General features: G+C 48.2%; 1 protein-coding gene across 3 annotated transcripts in view; it reads left to right on the top strand.

Moving 5' to 3' along the window:
* The window catches only part of PLXNA4 (plexin A4), a 457,885-nt gene that overhangs the window by 79,310 nt on the left and 362,442 nt on the right, over positions 1-16,133 (top strand). For all 3 annotated transcript variants that reach the window (XM_030825648.1, XM_030825649.1, XM_003261349.3), the window contains exon 3: positions 11,109-11,291. In XM_030825648.1, coding sequence (XP_030681508.1) covers positions 11,109-11,291 — 183 coding nt within the window. The remainder of the gene's footprint in view (positions 1-11,108; positions 11,292-16,133) is intronic.

Here is a 16,133-nt window from a genome sequence, read left to right as displayed (position 1 = left end):
AATAACCACCCAAGGGGACAGAAAGGGGCATAATAATATTGCAGTGATTTCATGCTTAGAATTTTTTTTCTTCACCAATACGTGCTTTTGAGAGATTTGGGCTGTGCTTAATGCAGATGTGATGTTTGGTATCTCAGGCCCTAGGATGTGCTCCAGTTGCCTTTATTATTATTATTTCCCCTCCCCCTCCCCCTCCCCCTCCCCCTCCCCCTCCTTCTCCTTCTCCTTCTCCTTCTTCTTTTGAGACAGTGTTTCACTCTTGTTGCCCAGGCTGGAGTGCAATGGCACGATCTTGGCTCACTGCAACCCCTGCCTCCCAGGTTCAAGCGATTCTCCTGCCTCAGCCTCCCGAGTAGCTGGGATTACAGGCATGCGCCACCATGACCGGCCAATTTTTGTATTTTTAGTAGAGACAGGGTTTCATCATGCTGGCCAAGCTGGTTTCAAACTCCTGACAGGTGATCCATCCACCTCAGCCTCCCTTCAGTTGCCTTCCTTTCTATATAGCACAGGTTATGAAAGATAAGAGAATGCATTTGGATGACAAGACATGTTTTGAGCCAGTGCTTGCTGTTGTTACCTTCACATGTCCCTTAGGTTTTGTAATGTAGAAGGGAAGGACTGCACATCACCACATCAGGCTTGTTTCTTTTATCAAGAAAGTCAGTGGAGAGAAGGAGAAAGAGACAACTGAGAGAGCTCTTCTCCATCTGGCCTCTCAATTTACATATTTTCCCTAGTGTGTGTGGCCCTATGGGCAGGAAACGGGGTCAGTGGGAGAGAAGCAGCCCACTCCCTTCCCTAGTCTCTGTGTCATTACTGTGTCTCTGTCAGTGTTCCAAAATATAATGGGATTTGTTCAGCTGATTTATCCTCCACACAGGCAACATTACCCAGACCCACACCCAGACTCGAGGAGCAAGAGAGGAAGATACATGGCCATGAGAGTGGGGCTAATAAAATTTATTTCCACTAATGAGGGAATGACCTACCCCATAACTCAGCCTGGGGAGCAGGGCCACTGCTTCCCAGCACCCACCAGAAAACACACAAACTTAATCATCATGGTGTTTCTCACTTCAGTGACAACCCTTGTGGCTGCTGAGTCTGCCTGCCGTAGACTCTGGCAGGGAGAGTGGGATTTGGGATTGATGGACTGATGGCATGGGATTTATCTGCCCCTGACAGGTAGCCACTGGGGTTCTCTGGAGCTAAAGTACAAAAGGAGAGAGGTGGCACCCCAGTAGGTTTTGGTTGTTACCATTCGCAATGCTAAGAAACTTCCCTGGGATTTCCCATGGGTCTGGTGTTGGTTGCTAAACCAGCCCCCAGGGATAATGCCATCTGCAGAATTCCAATTCTCTTGGTAGGCTGGCCTAGAGCTCTGGCCTGTCCAGACTATTCCCAGGGCATGGCCCTGTCTGCTTCTCAGAGGGAGGAACACGAGGCTCTTGGCAGCTAAGCTAATGAGGAGAAGGTCATGGGTTCAACCCCTAGGATTCTGAGCTGAAGCTTGTCTCTGGCTGCTATGCTCAGCAACCCCTAGAAGGGGTGCACTGCTAAAGCTCAGTATTGGTTACAGCCTGGCCTGCAGAATGTGTGCTTGGCTTAATGCCCTTCTCCAGGGAAAACTGGTCAATTTGGTGACATTAGTTCCCTATTAGAAGGATAGCTTGTTTTCATCATGAATGAAAGACCACTTAGATATCTGGTGGGCTTGGGCCACAGATGGTCCCAAAACACACATAGAAACTTCAAAATGAGTATTGAAAGAAGTGTTGCTTTTAGCAAATGGCTTTCATCATTCCATACGTAGTTAAATGCTCTCATTTAATGAATATTTGCATCAAAATCCCCAGCCCCACCTCCGAAAACACAATGACTTCCTATCGTGTTTTCTGGTCTGCCCTCCTCCTTTTTGAGATGCCCAGAAGCACAGCTCTTGGTTCTTGAGAACTGGGGCCATATGATAGTCCCCACTTATCCTTGGGAGATGCGTTCCAAGTCCCCCAGTGGATGCCTGAAACCGCAGGTAGTCCCGAACCCCATATATACTGTGTTTTTTCCCATGCATACTGTCATCATTTGGCTATGTCCCCATCCAGATCTCATCATGAAGTCCCACATGTTGTGGGAGGGACCTGGTGGGAGGTAATTGAATCATGGGGGCAGGACTTGCCCGTGCTGTTTTCGTGATAGTGAATACGTCTTATGAGATCTGAGGATATTATAAGGGGGTGTTTCCCTGCACACGCTCTCTCTTTTTGCCTGCTGCCATCCATGTAAGACCTGTCTTGCTCCTCCTTGCCTTCTGCCATGATTGTGAGGCCTCCCCAGCTATGTGGAAATGTAAGTCCATCAAATTTTTTCTTCCAAGTCTCCGGTATGTCTCTATCAGCAAATGGACTAATACACATACATACCTATGATAAAGTTTAATTTATCAATCAGGCACAGTAAAACATTAACAGTAATATAATCATAAAATAGAACAGTTATAACAATATACTATAATAAAAGTTATGTGAACATTGTCTCCTCTGTCTCTCAAAAATCCCCTATTGTGCTCTACTTTTCTATTTTTGGGCAGTGGTTGATCTGAAGCTGCGGTAACTGAAACCATGGAAAGTGAAGCCAAGGATTGGGGGAACTACTATAATTTGTTGGGTTGTTTTTCTAACCCCAATACACTTTTCTGTAAGCCCCTGCAATGATGTGTTTGTCTAACTGAGTTGTTGTGACTGTGGCTTGCTGGCTCTCCCTCTCTTTCTCTTACACATTCGTTTTCCCTACAATCTCATTGAAAAAGACAACAGAAAGAATCATTCTGGGATGAAGCATTAGTAACTGAGTGTATGAGCCCTCACTCCAGCACTGTTTCCATGGCCTGTGCTCACAACCAGGGTGCGGGGTCAACTTTCACCTATGATAGGACTTCTCTGGCTTGCTTTCAAGAGACTTCAATCTCATAGGGCCAGCATGGGTCCTGTGTCTGAAGGTCACGTGTCTGAAGGCAGACTTTCCAGGGAGGGCTAGGAGTCATAAAAGAGAAAGTTTAGGCATTACAGTAAAGCAATCAGAGGATTGGATAGTCAGGTCTTTTTGATTTCTTCTTTGTTACAAAATCATCACTCGAGCATATGGAAATATCTTACAGAATAATAGGCTTTCTGAGGAGCTAAACCTAAGCCTACTAGAGACTCCCAGAAATATTTCTACCTCCCTGTGGACACTCTCCACTTACCTCTACCCCTGAGGAGGTAGTGTGGAGTAAACACGGCGTCATCTCAAGGGGTGGATGCATTTTCTGTATTTATGAACACCTTAGGGGTCAGCCGTCATATTTGAGATATGGTTCCCAATAAGTGGGTGATCATTATCTGTCTGTACTGCAGAGCTTTACAACTGGAGCCTGCATTTAGATATGAGCTATTACAGTTCATCTGATCAATATCTCCCTTTAAAAAGAAATCCCACATGTGTAATTCACTGATTCCCCATTTCCAGCGGAGTGTGCTATGGTCAGTTCCCAGGATATGTGTATGTGTGTGCGCGCACGTGTGTGTGTGTGTGTGCATGCGCAAGTGTGCATAACTAATTAATGGGAAGAAATTTAGGGCTGCTTAACATGAAGAATATAAAGACCTTTTCTTTTCTGTATCAATAGGCAGCTCATGGGCTTCCCTTCCCTTTTTCTCCTAACTTGAATTTCTTTTCAAAACGTCATTTCTCACTTTCCTTTGGGATGCACAGACCCAGGAAAGGAAGAAGCCCAGCTTAAGTGAGTGGTCAGGGGCCTCCTTGGGAAGGGAGAGTAGGTTGCTTCCAGTTTCTGGAGATGGCAGAGCACTCATCCCTGGCGCTGGGAAAGGGAGTGGACATGTAGGCTCTTCCCCAGCAGTCCCCTGCCTTCCTCTGATCCTGGAATAGATTGTCTTTGGGACCACCCTCTAACAACCCCAGAGGAAACCCCTGCTTAGGATCAGTATTTTAGCCAGGTGTGGTGGCTCACGCCTATAGTCTCAGCATTTTGGGAGGCCAAGGCAGGCGGATCACAAGGTCAGGAGTTCAAGACCAGCCTGGCCAACATAGTGAAACCCCTGTCTCTACTAAAAATAAAAAAATTAGCTGGGTGTAGTGGCAGGTGCCTGTAGTCCCAGCTACTTGAGAGGCTGAGGCAGGAGAATTGCTTGAACCTGGCAGGTGGAGGTTGCAGTGAGCCAAGATTGTGCCACTGCACTCCACCCTGGTAACAGAGCAGGATTCCATCTAAAAAAAAAAAAAAAAAATTCAGGTTTTTTTGTTTTGTTTTTTCTCTCACCAGGAATTTGGGGTTTTGGTACCTATTTTCTCAGCAACTTGATAGGTAACCAGGGGAGGCACCTCAATCTCCAGGCCCCAGTGTCCCCTTCTGTAAAATGGGGCTGTTGGATTTTATGATCCTGAGTTATTTTCCACATCTGAAATATGATGTGTGAAAGAGGGGCAGAATACTGTTTCATAAGCCAGAGAACTTGAATGTGAGCCCAAACCTTGCCTCTTCCTCAAAGTCATGCCTGCTCCCCAAGGCAGTTGGTGGCCCACTCTCTGGACTCCCCCAGGCATATAACTGAAGCAGGGCCCAGACGGCTTTGTCTACTCATGGCCCAGGTCTGTCCATCCCCACACTGGGAAAGAGGCAGTTCTTTGGGGCAGAAACTGAGACTTTTTCATCTTTATATTCTTAGGGACTCACCTAGTGCTTGGGGCTTAGGTTTTTCATAAATGTTCTTAAGCAAATTAGTAAGTGAGGAAAAGTAAATAGCATTGTCTTCATCTAGTGCCTATTTCCCTTGCTGAACGCAGGGAGTTCCAATAGCCCAAGGAACCACAGTTTTGGTGGGAAAAGGTTGGTCTAAAGATCCAGTTGGCCCCACCATGGGTGAGGTTGGGAAAATCTCTGATGTCTTCTTACCCTATGCAATGGACAGGAGTGGGGACTTCCCAGCTGTGGAGGAGCATGAGGCTAGATGACACTTTTCCATTCAGGAAGGGCAGGAGAGCTGGTTTTCTCCCAGATGAGAGAAATCCTCTCTCTCCTGGACCACAGGAGTTGCCCACATAGCAATGGGAAGACCAGATCTGATTTTGTCTTCCATCCTGGGGCTGAGATGGCTGCTGCTGCCCCAGAGCAGCAGGGCAGGTACATAGGTGGCTGGAGGAGTTGGCTGCATGGCACATCCCTGCTGGTCACCTGGTCTGCCTCTTCAGGATCAGCTTAGGATGTTTGTAAACAGTGGATGCCTGCAGTAAGAGGGCAGCCTGTGGCTATGGAAGAGACTGTGTCCCAGAGCTAAGCTAATTGGCCCACAGGGGGATGGACCTGCTGACCTTCACCTCATTAGCACTGCATTTGGGCCATTGAGCTCTGGCTTGGTTCTGACCTTTCCGTAATAAGGACTCAATGTGAGGTTTCTGCAAAGGTGGGGCAAGCCAGGGCTGGGGCTAAAACAGCTTTGCTTGGCAGAGGAGGTGCTATCAGGACTCACACCAGGGGCTGTGCAGGCTGGGGTCAGGGGAGGATTTGGGGATCGGGGCCCACCCTGCCTCATCACCTGTGGCCTTCAAGATAGATTGATGTGGCTGTCAGAATGGGTGATAGTTGGTTCCTTAAGAGTGTGTCATTGAGGCCTAGGGTTGGGGGTGATGTCTAGAGTTCTTGGGGAGATCCCCCCACTGTTCCCCAGGTCTACCTCCTCCTCCAGCCCTTCCCAGGGAGTCTCCACAGAGACCACCAGACATTTCTGGGGTCCTTGGGCAGTGACTGCAGCTCTGCCCCCGAGCCTGGGGAACTGCTGGAGGAAGGACACCGTCTGCATTTAAAATCCCCTTTTCATGGAGATGATAGAGCTTTTCAGAGTGCCAGTCTCTCTGCAGAGTGGGAGCAATTTCCCTGTAATTGGTAAAGTAACCGTAACTGCTCTGTCATTTGTATGTGGCGACATGTAATTGCATGGTAACTTTTGCTGCGGTGCACGAGGGAAGCGCCATAAGCTATTAGATTGTAATTTGGAGTGTCAGCTCCAGCTCCCCACACCACCTCCACCACCACCACACTGCGTGGCAGGCCCCCGGGGAGGCTGCTGTGAGGGCTCTCTGCATCCAGGTCCAGCTCAGGGTCCTGCTCCCGAGTGGGGATGCTAGGCACATGCTGTGTTCTGTAGTGCCCTCAGCTAGGAAGGGCCCTCCATGGTGATCTAGGCCAGTGCTTCTCAAACCTTAGCAAGAGGGGGTTGGAATCACCTGGAGAGGTGTGAAGATGAAGATGTCTGAGCCCCCACTCAAGACTTTTTAATTCAATATGTCTGGGGTGGAGCTCAAGAATTTGCATTTCTAATGAATAGCGCTCAATCTTCTGGATCTGAGACCATTCCCCTGCTCCTTCAGTCAGCTTTGTGATCAAATGTCTATCTGATTCTGGAAGATATTTGGGAAGAACTACCTTTGCTATTTCATCTTCACAACATTAGCCCCTTTAATCTTGATGATACCTCTGAGATAGATACCATGAACTTCCTCAAAGATGCTGAGACCTGCAGAGGTCATCTGACCCATCTAATGACAACAAACAATGAGTGAACACTCCCATAGAACTGACTAAGTGCCAAACATTGTTCTGTATGTTTTAAATTATTTAATCCTCACCACAGTACGACAAAGTATGTACTATTATAATAATCCCCATTCTACAGGTAACAAATTAGGGCACAGAGAGGTTAAGTGACTTTCTCAAGGTCACACAGGATTAAGTGGCAGAGTTGATATTCAAACCTAAGCACTTTGGTTCTGGTTCAGTACTGTTAGCCACTGTGAAGCTCAGGCTTTTATTTGTCTATCTATGCAACCATCCATCCATCCATCCATCCACCCATCCACCCATCTATCCATCCATCGTATTAGCCTATTACAAGCCAGGCACTAAGCTAGGGGTACAAAGATGCATAAAACGTGGCCCCTGTGCTTGAACTCATAGTCCTTGGAGCACAGTGGATCAGCCGTCTTAATTTGCACCCCATGCATTCTATGAGGACATTTGAGCCAGTGAAAAAAAGATCCAGTGTCCTCTGGATAGGGACCCAGAGAGTGTGGCCCTCTCAGGGCTTCTAGGTCTGTCCACAGGGTTGTCCAAATGGGCTCCATATAAATTCTCATGTAATGGGCCCTTATTTCCTTTCCTTGTGAGAGTAGAGCTGCTCTCTAATAAACAAGGGTTATCATAACCATGGCCAAACATTTTGTGTATTTGTGGAGTGACAGGAGGCCAGCCCCGGGCCTAGGGCACGGCTGGGCTCCTGATAATAGCAGAGTCCAGACCTGGCTCCCCTGGCTGTGGCTCTAATCTCACTGTTAATGGGGCCCAGGGGAAGGCTCAGCCAGGGCTGGAGCAAACATTCTTTTCCCCCATCACCCAGGTGCTCAGGAAGCCACATCAACCCTCGCCTGTTGAAGGCTTTCACCAATTAGCCTCCCCTTCCCGGGCCCAGGCAGCCCTGGCGTCTGTTCCCTACACGTCCACCTCCCAGGTCTGCAGGCCCTGGGGGACCCTCCCTCCTCTTGCTTCAGGTACTGTAATTAGCTGGTGGTTTCAGCTCAGACCCAGCAATGCATACTGTGTTTGCAGTGCATGCTGTGATCGAGAGGCATGCTAGGGCCACACCCTGCAGCCATTCTACCCCTGTTCCAGGCAGGATTTCTATACACAAAAAATCAACACGAAATATCTTACATTGAAGTGCTTCCCAGCTCACCAGGTGCCATCGCTCCTATAAGCTTACCCACTCTATAGCCAAGGAAAGTCAGGTTAGAAAACAGTAGGAGCAAGTTGTGCAATTGGGAAGCAGCTGAGCTGCCATTTGAACCCAAGTCCTGTGATTTTTCCACTGTTTCAATCTTAAAAATCCCTCCCCCATCACCCCAGATTCAAGGAAACAAAGAGCAGGGCCACCTCCTGCCACAGCTGGGGGACCTCAGCAATCATGAAGACCTGGATGGTGCTTGGTCAAAGGCCTCAATGGCACCTTTATCACTTGGGGCCCCAATCAGAGAGAGAGAAGCCAAGCCACGGGGAAACTTAGGGAGAAATCTGTCATTGTCCCAGATCTCGCCTGGGCTTCTTGCTGCATGAGGTTCTGCAGAGGAAGAGAGTCACAGGTCCCTGACTTTCTGGTGAGTGAATGATGTAACCAGCCAGATGTATACTCTCTTTTTGTACATGGCTGTTGATGTGCTTGTGTCGTGCCCAGCCAAGGGGAAGAATCGTATTCAGTAATCCTGACCACTCAGAAATGCAATTTTGGGAGCTGAGAGGCCTGAAGCCTCCTCAGGCTAATGAGGCCTATGTTTGTGGCAGAGGTGGTGGGGAAATGTGAAACATGGACTCCCTTTCTCCCTGCCTCAGTGTCCCCACCCTGTGCAGTGTGAACAATCATTCAGCCACATCTACTGGGAAAATGGATCATAATGGGTGATGTACAGAATTTGCGATGGCAGAGGTCCCTGCAGCACAGTTTAGGCCTGAGAAAGTTGGGGATGCGAACTCCTTGTGAACCAGAAGCAGGAACATTCAACAGCCACGAGGATGCCTAGCACCCCAGGCTGCCCTTGGAAGGCCTGGCAGGTTGCCGTGGTCATATCCAGCAGGCACAGGGCATCTTCTCCCCTTTGCCTGGATTTGTCCTTCCTCTCTTCTACTCCTCCCTTTGACCCTCTGCCTCCTGTCTCCTTCCCCATCTCCTTATTTAGGGAAGCATGGTAAAGATCAGACTAAATCTTGAACACTCCCTTGTAAATTTGACTCCTATAATTTTTTGTTTGTTTTTTTTAGTAGAGACAGTGTTGGTCTCAAACTCCTGACCTCAGATGATCTGCCTGTCTCTGGCGGGATTACAGGCATAAGCCACCATGCCTGGCCAATAATTTTTCTTTTTTTTTTTTTTTTTTTTAAGGGAAGGGGAGAGAGCTGTGTTTGGCCTGGGCTGGTGGACCAGGCCACACAAGAGAGGCCAGAGGCTATCAAAGTCCTGGAGAGAACGTCTGCTCTGCACTGGCCTGCTCAGGCTTGCCCATGCTCTCCCCATTTTCGCTCTGACTGTCCCTACCCTGTAGGAAGAAGGGGAGCCGTCAGAGAGGCTTCAGATGCTCAGCAGGTCACCTTCTCTGGAGGGATAGTGCCTGCCTGCACTTCTTCTGGGAGGGAGTGGAGGAGCCTGCTGGGGCCAGGTGAACGCCTGTGGCCTGGTTTCACACACTCCCTGGCAAGATCCTGCCTGCTGTTCTCCAGATGCCCTTTCCTTTGGCTGGATTGAAGCCTTTAAAAAAGTGACACCTTGTATTTTATTTCACCCCTTTCTCTGCAAAGTCCAAGGACGTTTACAGGCACGAGTGCAATAGGGTTTATGGTAGCCCATCAAAGAGTGGGGATTGTTTCCGTCATCTTTATAGAGCAGAAAATAAAAGCACAGGAAAACGGAGTAACTCTTCTGAGACCACATAGCCCTTCCAAGACACGGTGGAAAATTCACCCCAGAGGGGTGTGTGTGAGACCCAAGCTGCTTGTGGGGAGTGCCGAGGGCTTTTCACCCACTACTGCCAGGGTCTTCACCACTCCCCAGCACCACAGAGCCCAGCTGAGACCGTTTCAAGGGGGACCTGACGGCCCGGTATAAAAAAGAGATTCCACTGGAAATACAGTGAGGGAACTGGCCCCAAAGCTTTCTGACTTCTGAAATTATACTTCCCAGAGTCAGGAGCAAGCGAGTCAGGGTCAGTATCTCACAGGATATCTGGAGAATATTCTCTTTAAGGAACACTAGTAGGTGTTCCAGTCAAAATGGTTTAGTGGCTGGGTGCAGGGGCTCACACCTGTAATGCTAGCACTTTGGGAGGCTGAGGGTGGTGGTTGCTTGAGCTCAGGGGTTTGAGACCAGCCTGGGTAACATGATGAAATACTGTCTCTACAAAAAATACAAAAATTTAGCCAGGCATGGTGGCACATGCTTGTGGTCCCAGCTACTCGGGAGGCTGAGGTGGGAGGATCGCTTGAGCCTGGGAAGTCAAGGCTGCAATGAGCCATTGTCATGTCACTGCACTCCAGCCTGGGTGACAGAGTGAGACCCTGTCTCAAAAAAAATAAAAAAAGAAGAAAAAAGGTTCAGTGAATAAAATGTTTAGGAGAGGCTGAGATAAGGTTAAACATATTTTTTCTTAAAAATACTTTTCAGACCTTTCACATAACTAATCGTTATGAATCTCTTAGATGGTGTTAAAAGGCTTTCTAGAAAATTGCCTGCAGAGCCCTTTTGTGTAGAGCATATGGGGGACCTGGGTTTCCATGGATGGCACTTTGGGAAGTGCTGGTGTAGGCATGGCAGGGCCAGGGCTGCCCTTCTTCACAATGCTCTAAGAGACACAGGGAGCCTGAGGTCGGAGCTCATAAAGCACCAGCTGTGGCACATTGAGTTGAATCAGCACATTCCTTCCCCCATTGCTCCTTTCCCCAGCTGATTGCCTGCACATGCCTCTGTTGGGCTAGTGCTACTTACATGCTAATGTTTTCAGCTTCCTAGTCTACACTTTTGAGTCCTCATGTGTGCGTCTGCTCCAGATATGGAGACCACACCCCTCTTCTATATAGATACGAAGACCACATTCCTCTTTGTGTAAGATACGGAGACCACATCCCTCTTGTGCCTAAGCAGAGTGGCCTGGAGCCCCTGCTCATCTGGGCTGACCCAGGGCTTTTCCACGTGAGGATGATGATGATAATAATGACGGACAAAGCTCCCAAGATGGCGCCGGGAGGGCTTAGATGAGGGGCAGAGACGCACAGATTATGGGGAAAGGAGACCTGCGGATCTGTGTTTTCTGCCATGTCCCTGCACCTGCCCACTCAGGTGACTCTTCACAGGTCACCTACTTTCTCTGGAGTGACGTTTTTCATGTAAGAAAGAGGGATTGTTACCAGATGATTCATCTCTAAGGCTTCTTCTACCTCCATAGTTTCCTGACTTAATATCTCTGCCAGTTTCCTTGACGCTCCCTTCTAATTTTTCTCTGTTTAAAATTTTCAGCTCTTAACCATTGATGATAACTTCTGTGGCCTGGACATGAATGCCCCCTTGGGAGTGTCCGACATGGTGCGCGGGATTCCCGTCTTCACGGAGGACAGGGACCGCATGACGTCTGTCATCGCATATGTCTACAAGAACCACTCTCTGGCCTTTGTGGGCACCAAAAGTGGCAAGCTGAAGAAGGTAGGAATGAGGTGCAGTCCTTTTGGTTACTGTGAAGACAGTCTGCCCCTCCTGGGCTGGACATTATCTTAACGTCTTTTTGCTACCTTGGGTGTGTGGGCAGGTGATACAGATTTGAGCTAAGGAGATACGCTGCTGTTGAGGTCATGATGAACATCCTGTCCTTTCTCTGCCTCTGTGCTGAGGTTGCGGGGTGAGTGTGTGGATTCACCTCCTCCCTAGAGCTGGTGTGCACATGAGAGGTGTCAGACCAGCCTTGTAGGGTTGTTCTAAATTGCACATACTGTGTTCAATTTGGGCTTGTGCCCTTAAGACAAAGGCTTTATTAGGTCTGAGCAACTGAGGAAGGTGGGCAGGGGGAAGGGGCATGCCTGTTCCCCTTGCTCCAGCCCTTCTGGCTGCTGCATCATCTGGAATGCATTCAGGGAACAGATGGAGGAAAGTGCAGACCTGTTAAAGTTGCAAATGGGGCCCAGAGCCAAGTTGTGGGCTGAGAAAACCACGGGTGTGATGGGAGCATGAAAATTGCTCTGGTGAGGTCAGATGGTATGATCTGGGGTCCTGACCTTTCCCCTGCATCTTCCGGAAGCTGGCAGGTTCTGGGGTCCTGGGTGATCTTGGCTCATCAGCTGTGTTGGGAGCAGTCATGTGCCCAGGGATGTTTTGTGCTCAGGCTTCTCATCTCGTGAGTTGGAGCTGGCCCTGTAGTTCATGCCCTTCTTGATTGGGTTAAAAGCCCTTCTGAGATGGTAGGCAGGAGGTCCTGTTTCCTGTTGGCCAATAATTGCATTTTAGTCCTTTCCCAGGAAATATTGATAATTCCATGTGCAGCTCTTGCTTGCTTTATTTTGGCCTCTCTTGGAGTTCTCTGGACATTGTGTGATTCAGATTGAGTAAAGATTGAGACTGAGCCTTAATCCCTCCATTTCCTTTTGCCGTATTTCTGGCTGCTAGCTCTGGATGGTCAAGGGGAAATGTTCTGGGCATATTTAGAGGACGATGCCTATTTTACCATCCAGCAATGTAACAGCCCAGCAATCATTTCTTCTGGCATCTCTGTGAACAGGTGGTGTGTCTGGAATGGGAGCATGTGGAGGACAAGAGGTGGGCACCCCAGAGTGTGTCTGTGACTTGGGAACTTGTGTGTGGAGTTGTTCTAGGGGTAATGACTGGGAAAGAAAACAATGAGCACTGGGGAAACACCATGGTACTCTGCAAGAATGGTGTCCATGATGTACCACACAGCAGGTGCTGCCCAGGAGGAAGTAACCGCCTAATTTGAGCGGACCACCTTCAGTGTCACAACTAAAAAACAGCAAAACCATCGTGTATGCATCTTTAAGAATTGCATTTCATAATTCCCTGCAAAGAATTCTATTTCATACCTCTGTTCTGTGAAGAAAATAGCAAACACAATGGAATCTTTCCTTGCTGCCTCGGACTCCTCGTGATTTTTGTTCACATATTGAACTGAGTTTTGTGGATGCCCAGGGAAGACGCTGCGAGGCATGGGCATGTTATCCCCACACAGCTCCTGTGTCTGATTTTTGCCGCCTTCCCGGGACTTCCTCTCATGCACTTGGCCACTCATCACTTCCAGTTGCTGCCAGGAATCCTGGTTGACTTCAGCACCTTTCCTCCTCCCTCATTCTGCAGCTTCCAGCTTTGGTGGGCTAGGAAACCAGATAGCCAAACTCTGAAATTGTGTCTGACAAGTGTCAGTCCACACTGAGGAGAGAAGTGCATGAGCCTTGGGGCAGGTGAATCAGATGGCTCGATTCTTCAGTAGGATTTGGCAAGTTTGGTCTGCTGGAAAAGTGAATTCTAAATACCAGGGGCATTACTGTGTACAATTCATGCACTGAGACCTGCTTCACCTGCTGCAATGGGTGAATGAGCACTATTGAGAGTAAATAAGTCAGCAAGGTAGTATGGGGGATGCTTTAACTCTTTTCTCCAGTGAGCTTAATCTCAGTGCAATGGAGAAGTAACTTCTGCCTTGCCCTTAAAGAGTCTTACCCACTGAATTTCCTACCAGCTGCCAGAGGACCATTTACTAGCTGTCAGGATGGAGTAGACCCTGGATGAGGATTTGTGTGTGTGTGTGTGTGTGTGTGTGTGTGTGTGTGTGATTGTCTGAGCTGGTTGGGCAGTGAATGTTATCAATGAAATGATCATTGAGAGTTCAGTGCACATAACAAAACAGTTATTTTCTCTTGGAAAAAGGAAGGTGTTTCCTGACCACGGCTGCATTGTAAACCCAAGATAGTCAACTTGCATTTTTGTGCTGTTGGTCCAAGAGTGGGTTGAGGCATTTGGTGACTGGTGCTCTCTTGCCTGTGGAAGGCTGTCCAAATCTGTTCCCCAACAGGGAGGTCAAGTGCAGCACCATGAGTGTGGGATCAGGACACCCCCAGGAGCCTGGGCCAGCAAGGCGCTCAGAGACCACCCTCCTGAGGCAGGTGAGGACAGAGCCCAGCAGTCAGTCAGGCAGGCAGTGACAGGTGACACAGGCAACACCCCACCAAGAGGCTGGGGCTTCATAAACCACAGCCGGCATTCGCATCTTTTACTTTGGTAGGTTGATATAAGAACAGTTCTCTTTCAGCCACCTGGGATAGTCTATCTAATTTCCAAAGCAGTGGTGGGGCTGGTGAGGCATAAACATTTGAAAGGTAAGAGCGCAAGGGTCAGTTGGGGGGAATGAGCCTTCGGTCCTCCTGGGGAAAGCCAGGCCACTGGGGCGGCCAAACTTTCTGCTCTGCAGGCTCGGAGTGGCAGCCTTTTAATGGTTTTGCTCAAGCCCGGCTCCCGTGCCTGCAGACTCAGCACAGCTGGCCCAGGGGAACAGTCTGAGTTGGGAAAGGAAGGCTGGGCTGCGGAGTCTGTTGTTTGAAATAATAAAAAGCAAAAGTGGCCCGTTTATTTATTTTTTTCCTGAACAATAGAATTCCCCACCCCCACTCACTCACTAAGCACCACTCCCCTTTCCTTGTAATAATTCTGACTTGCTTTTCCCAGAGGTTATCAGGACCACAGTCACCTTTTGGGCAGAGGCCCAGCCATGACAAGTTGTGGAGCTGCAGGAGGATTTTGCTGGAAGTTTTGCAAGTGACTGAGGTCAGGGCATGAGAATAATGGAAATCGTACTGTAGCCATAATTATAGAGTTGGTTTCTCTGAGCCCTGTAATAATCTCCTGTGTGTATCAAGGGCCTTTCAGAGTTCTTTACGGTATGACTAGAGACTGGTAATGGGGGTAGGTGGGCAGGAGAGAGCTTGGGGGGATGCTAAGAGTAGGGGTGTTTGCTGTGGGTTTCAGGGGTCCAGGAGCTAGACTGAGCTATCCGTGGGCTGCTCTCAAAATTACTTTTTATTTTGCTTGAAAGGCGTGAGTCCCAATCATTTGCAACCTTGTCTTTGACGACCGTAATTTCACTCCTTTAGTGCACATGTCACGTGAAGCGTGGGGAAAGGAGGTGAGGAAAGTACCAATTTAGATGTCTTTGATGTTTTCTGATGTGTGTGTGTTGTGGACGGTATTGGCAGCCTCTTTCTGTGGTGAGCTTTAAGGGTATGTGTGTTAAGAAATATGATCTATAAATGCTACAGTCATGAGCAAGTGTCTAGGAACTTAGCAATAACCTACAGACTGTTAACATTTCCGCTATAGGTAAAAATTGTAAGGCAAATGCCATCTTGATTGGCTTTAGGGCCAAGCAAACCTAAGCCTTTGGCTTGAGGTGGGACAGTCAGCTCAGTGTTGTCTCAGAAGCACAAGACTTCTTTGCTTGAATATTTCTGCTGGAATCTTTTCCCTCTCTCTCTTTCTCTGCCTCTTGCTTTCCTTTCACTAAGCAATCATTTTTATGGCTGCTGTTCAGTGGTGAATTACTGCCTGACATTAGTGGGAGAGACTAATGTTCATTGTGAACCAAAACATCATAAACTTCCACTTGAGGTGTGATTGCTCCTCTCGCTGGTGATTGCATCTTCCCTGGATGTTTTTGCTGGGTTAAACTGTTCATACCTAAGGGGGTGGAGCGCTGTACAGATGTTGGTTAAGCGGCACTCTGGCTGGCCCTGCTATTAGCCTGTTGCAGGACATGCATCCATGTGTCTGTGCACAGACTAATCCATACCAGCCTCTCTGAATAGGAACTGGGTGCACGTTCCCATGGAGAAGCAATAGGAGTATATAGTACAAAAACCATTCTTATTGGGAATTGTCATGTAGATTAATTTAATCTTCCTAATTTTTTTTTTCTCAAGCCTGTTTTAAAATTAATTTGCTTGTGTTCCCTAGACCTTCAGCACAGGTCCACAATGGGGAGTCACCCAGGAGTGGATTGGAGTGGAGGGAGATCCACCTGGGGTGAACATTGCTTCTCAGAAACAGATGCTGTGTGTGTATCTTCAGTGCTCAAGTCACAAAGCAATATCAGATCAGAGAGTCCAGCCTCTGCTTTGTTGCTTCCTAAATGTACCTGGGAATTCTTCCTAAAATTACTCTGGAAATTTGAATCCACTTTAACTAAAAATAAATATTCATAGCACAGAAAGCCCTGCAGATGGATGGAAGTGTCAGGAAATCAAATGGAGATACAATGTTGGAACACCAAATAGACTAGGAACCTGCGGTTAGGGCAGAGGGCATATGTATTTGATACAGGGCTCGGTCAGGTAGTTCTGTTGTGCTATATGTTTCTCCAGCCCAAGCTGCCATGGGTTCATGTGTGATTGACCACAAGCACAAAGGGAAAGAAATGCAGAAGCATCAGGGGTGACCGATTTCCATGACAGGAAAAGACCCTCTATTTGCTATATTGTGTCTGCATTTTCC

The sequence above is a fragment of the Nomascus leucogenys genome, chromosome 13 (genome assembly GCF_006542625.1).
Source record: "Nomascus leucogenys isolate Asia chromosome 13, Asia_NLE_v1, whole genome shotgun sequence".
Lineage (NCBI taxonomy): Eukaryota > Metazoa > Chordata > Mammalia > Primates > Hylobatidae > Nomascus > Nomascus leucogenys.
Note: the sequence above shows the minus strand (reverse complement) of the source record. Positions and strands in the feature narration are given on the sequence as shown.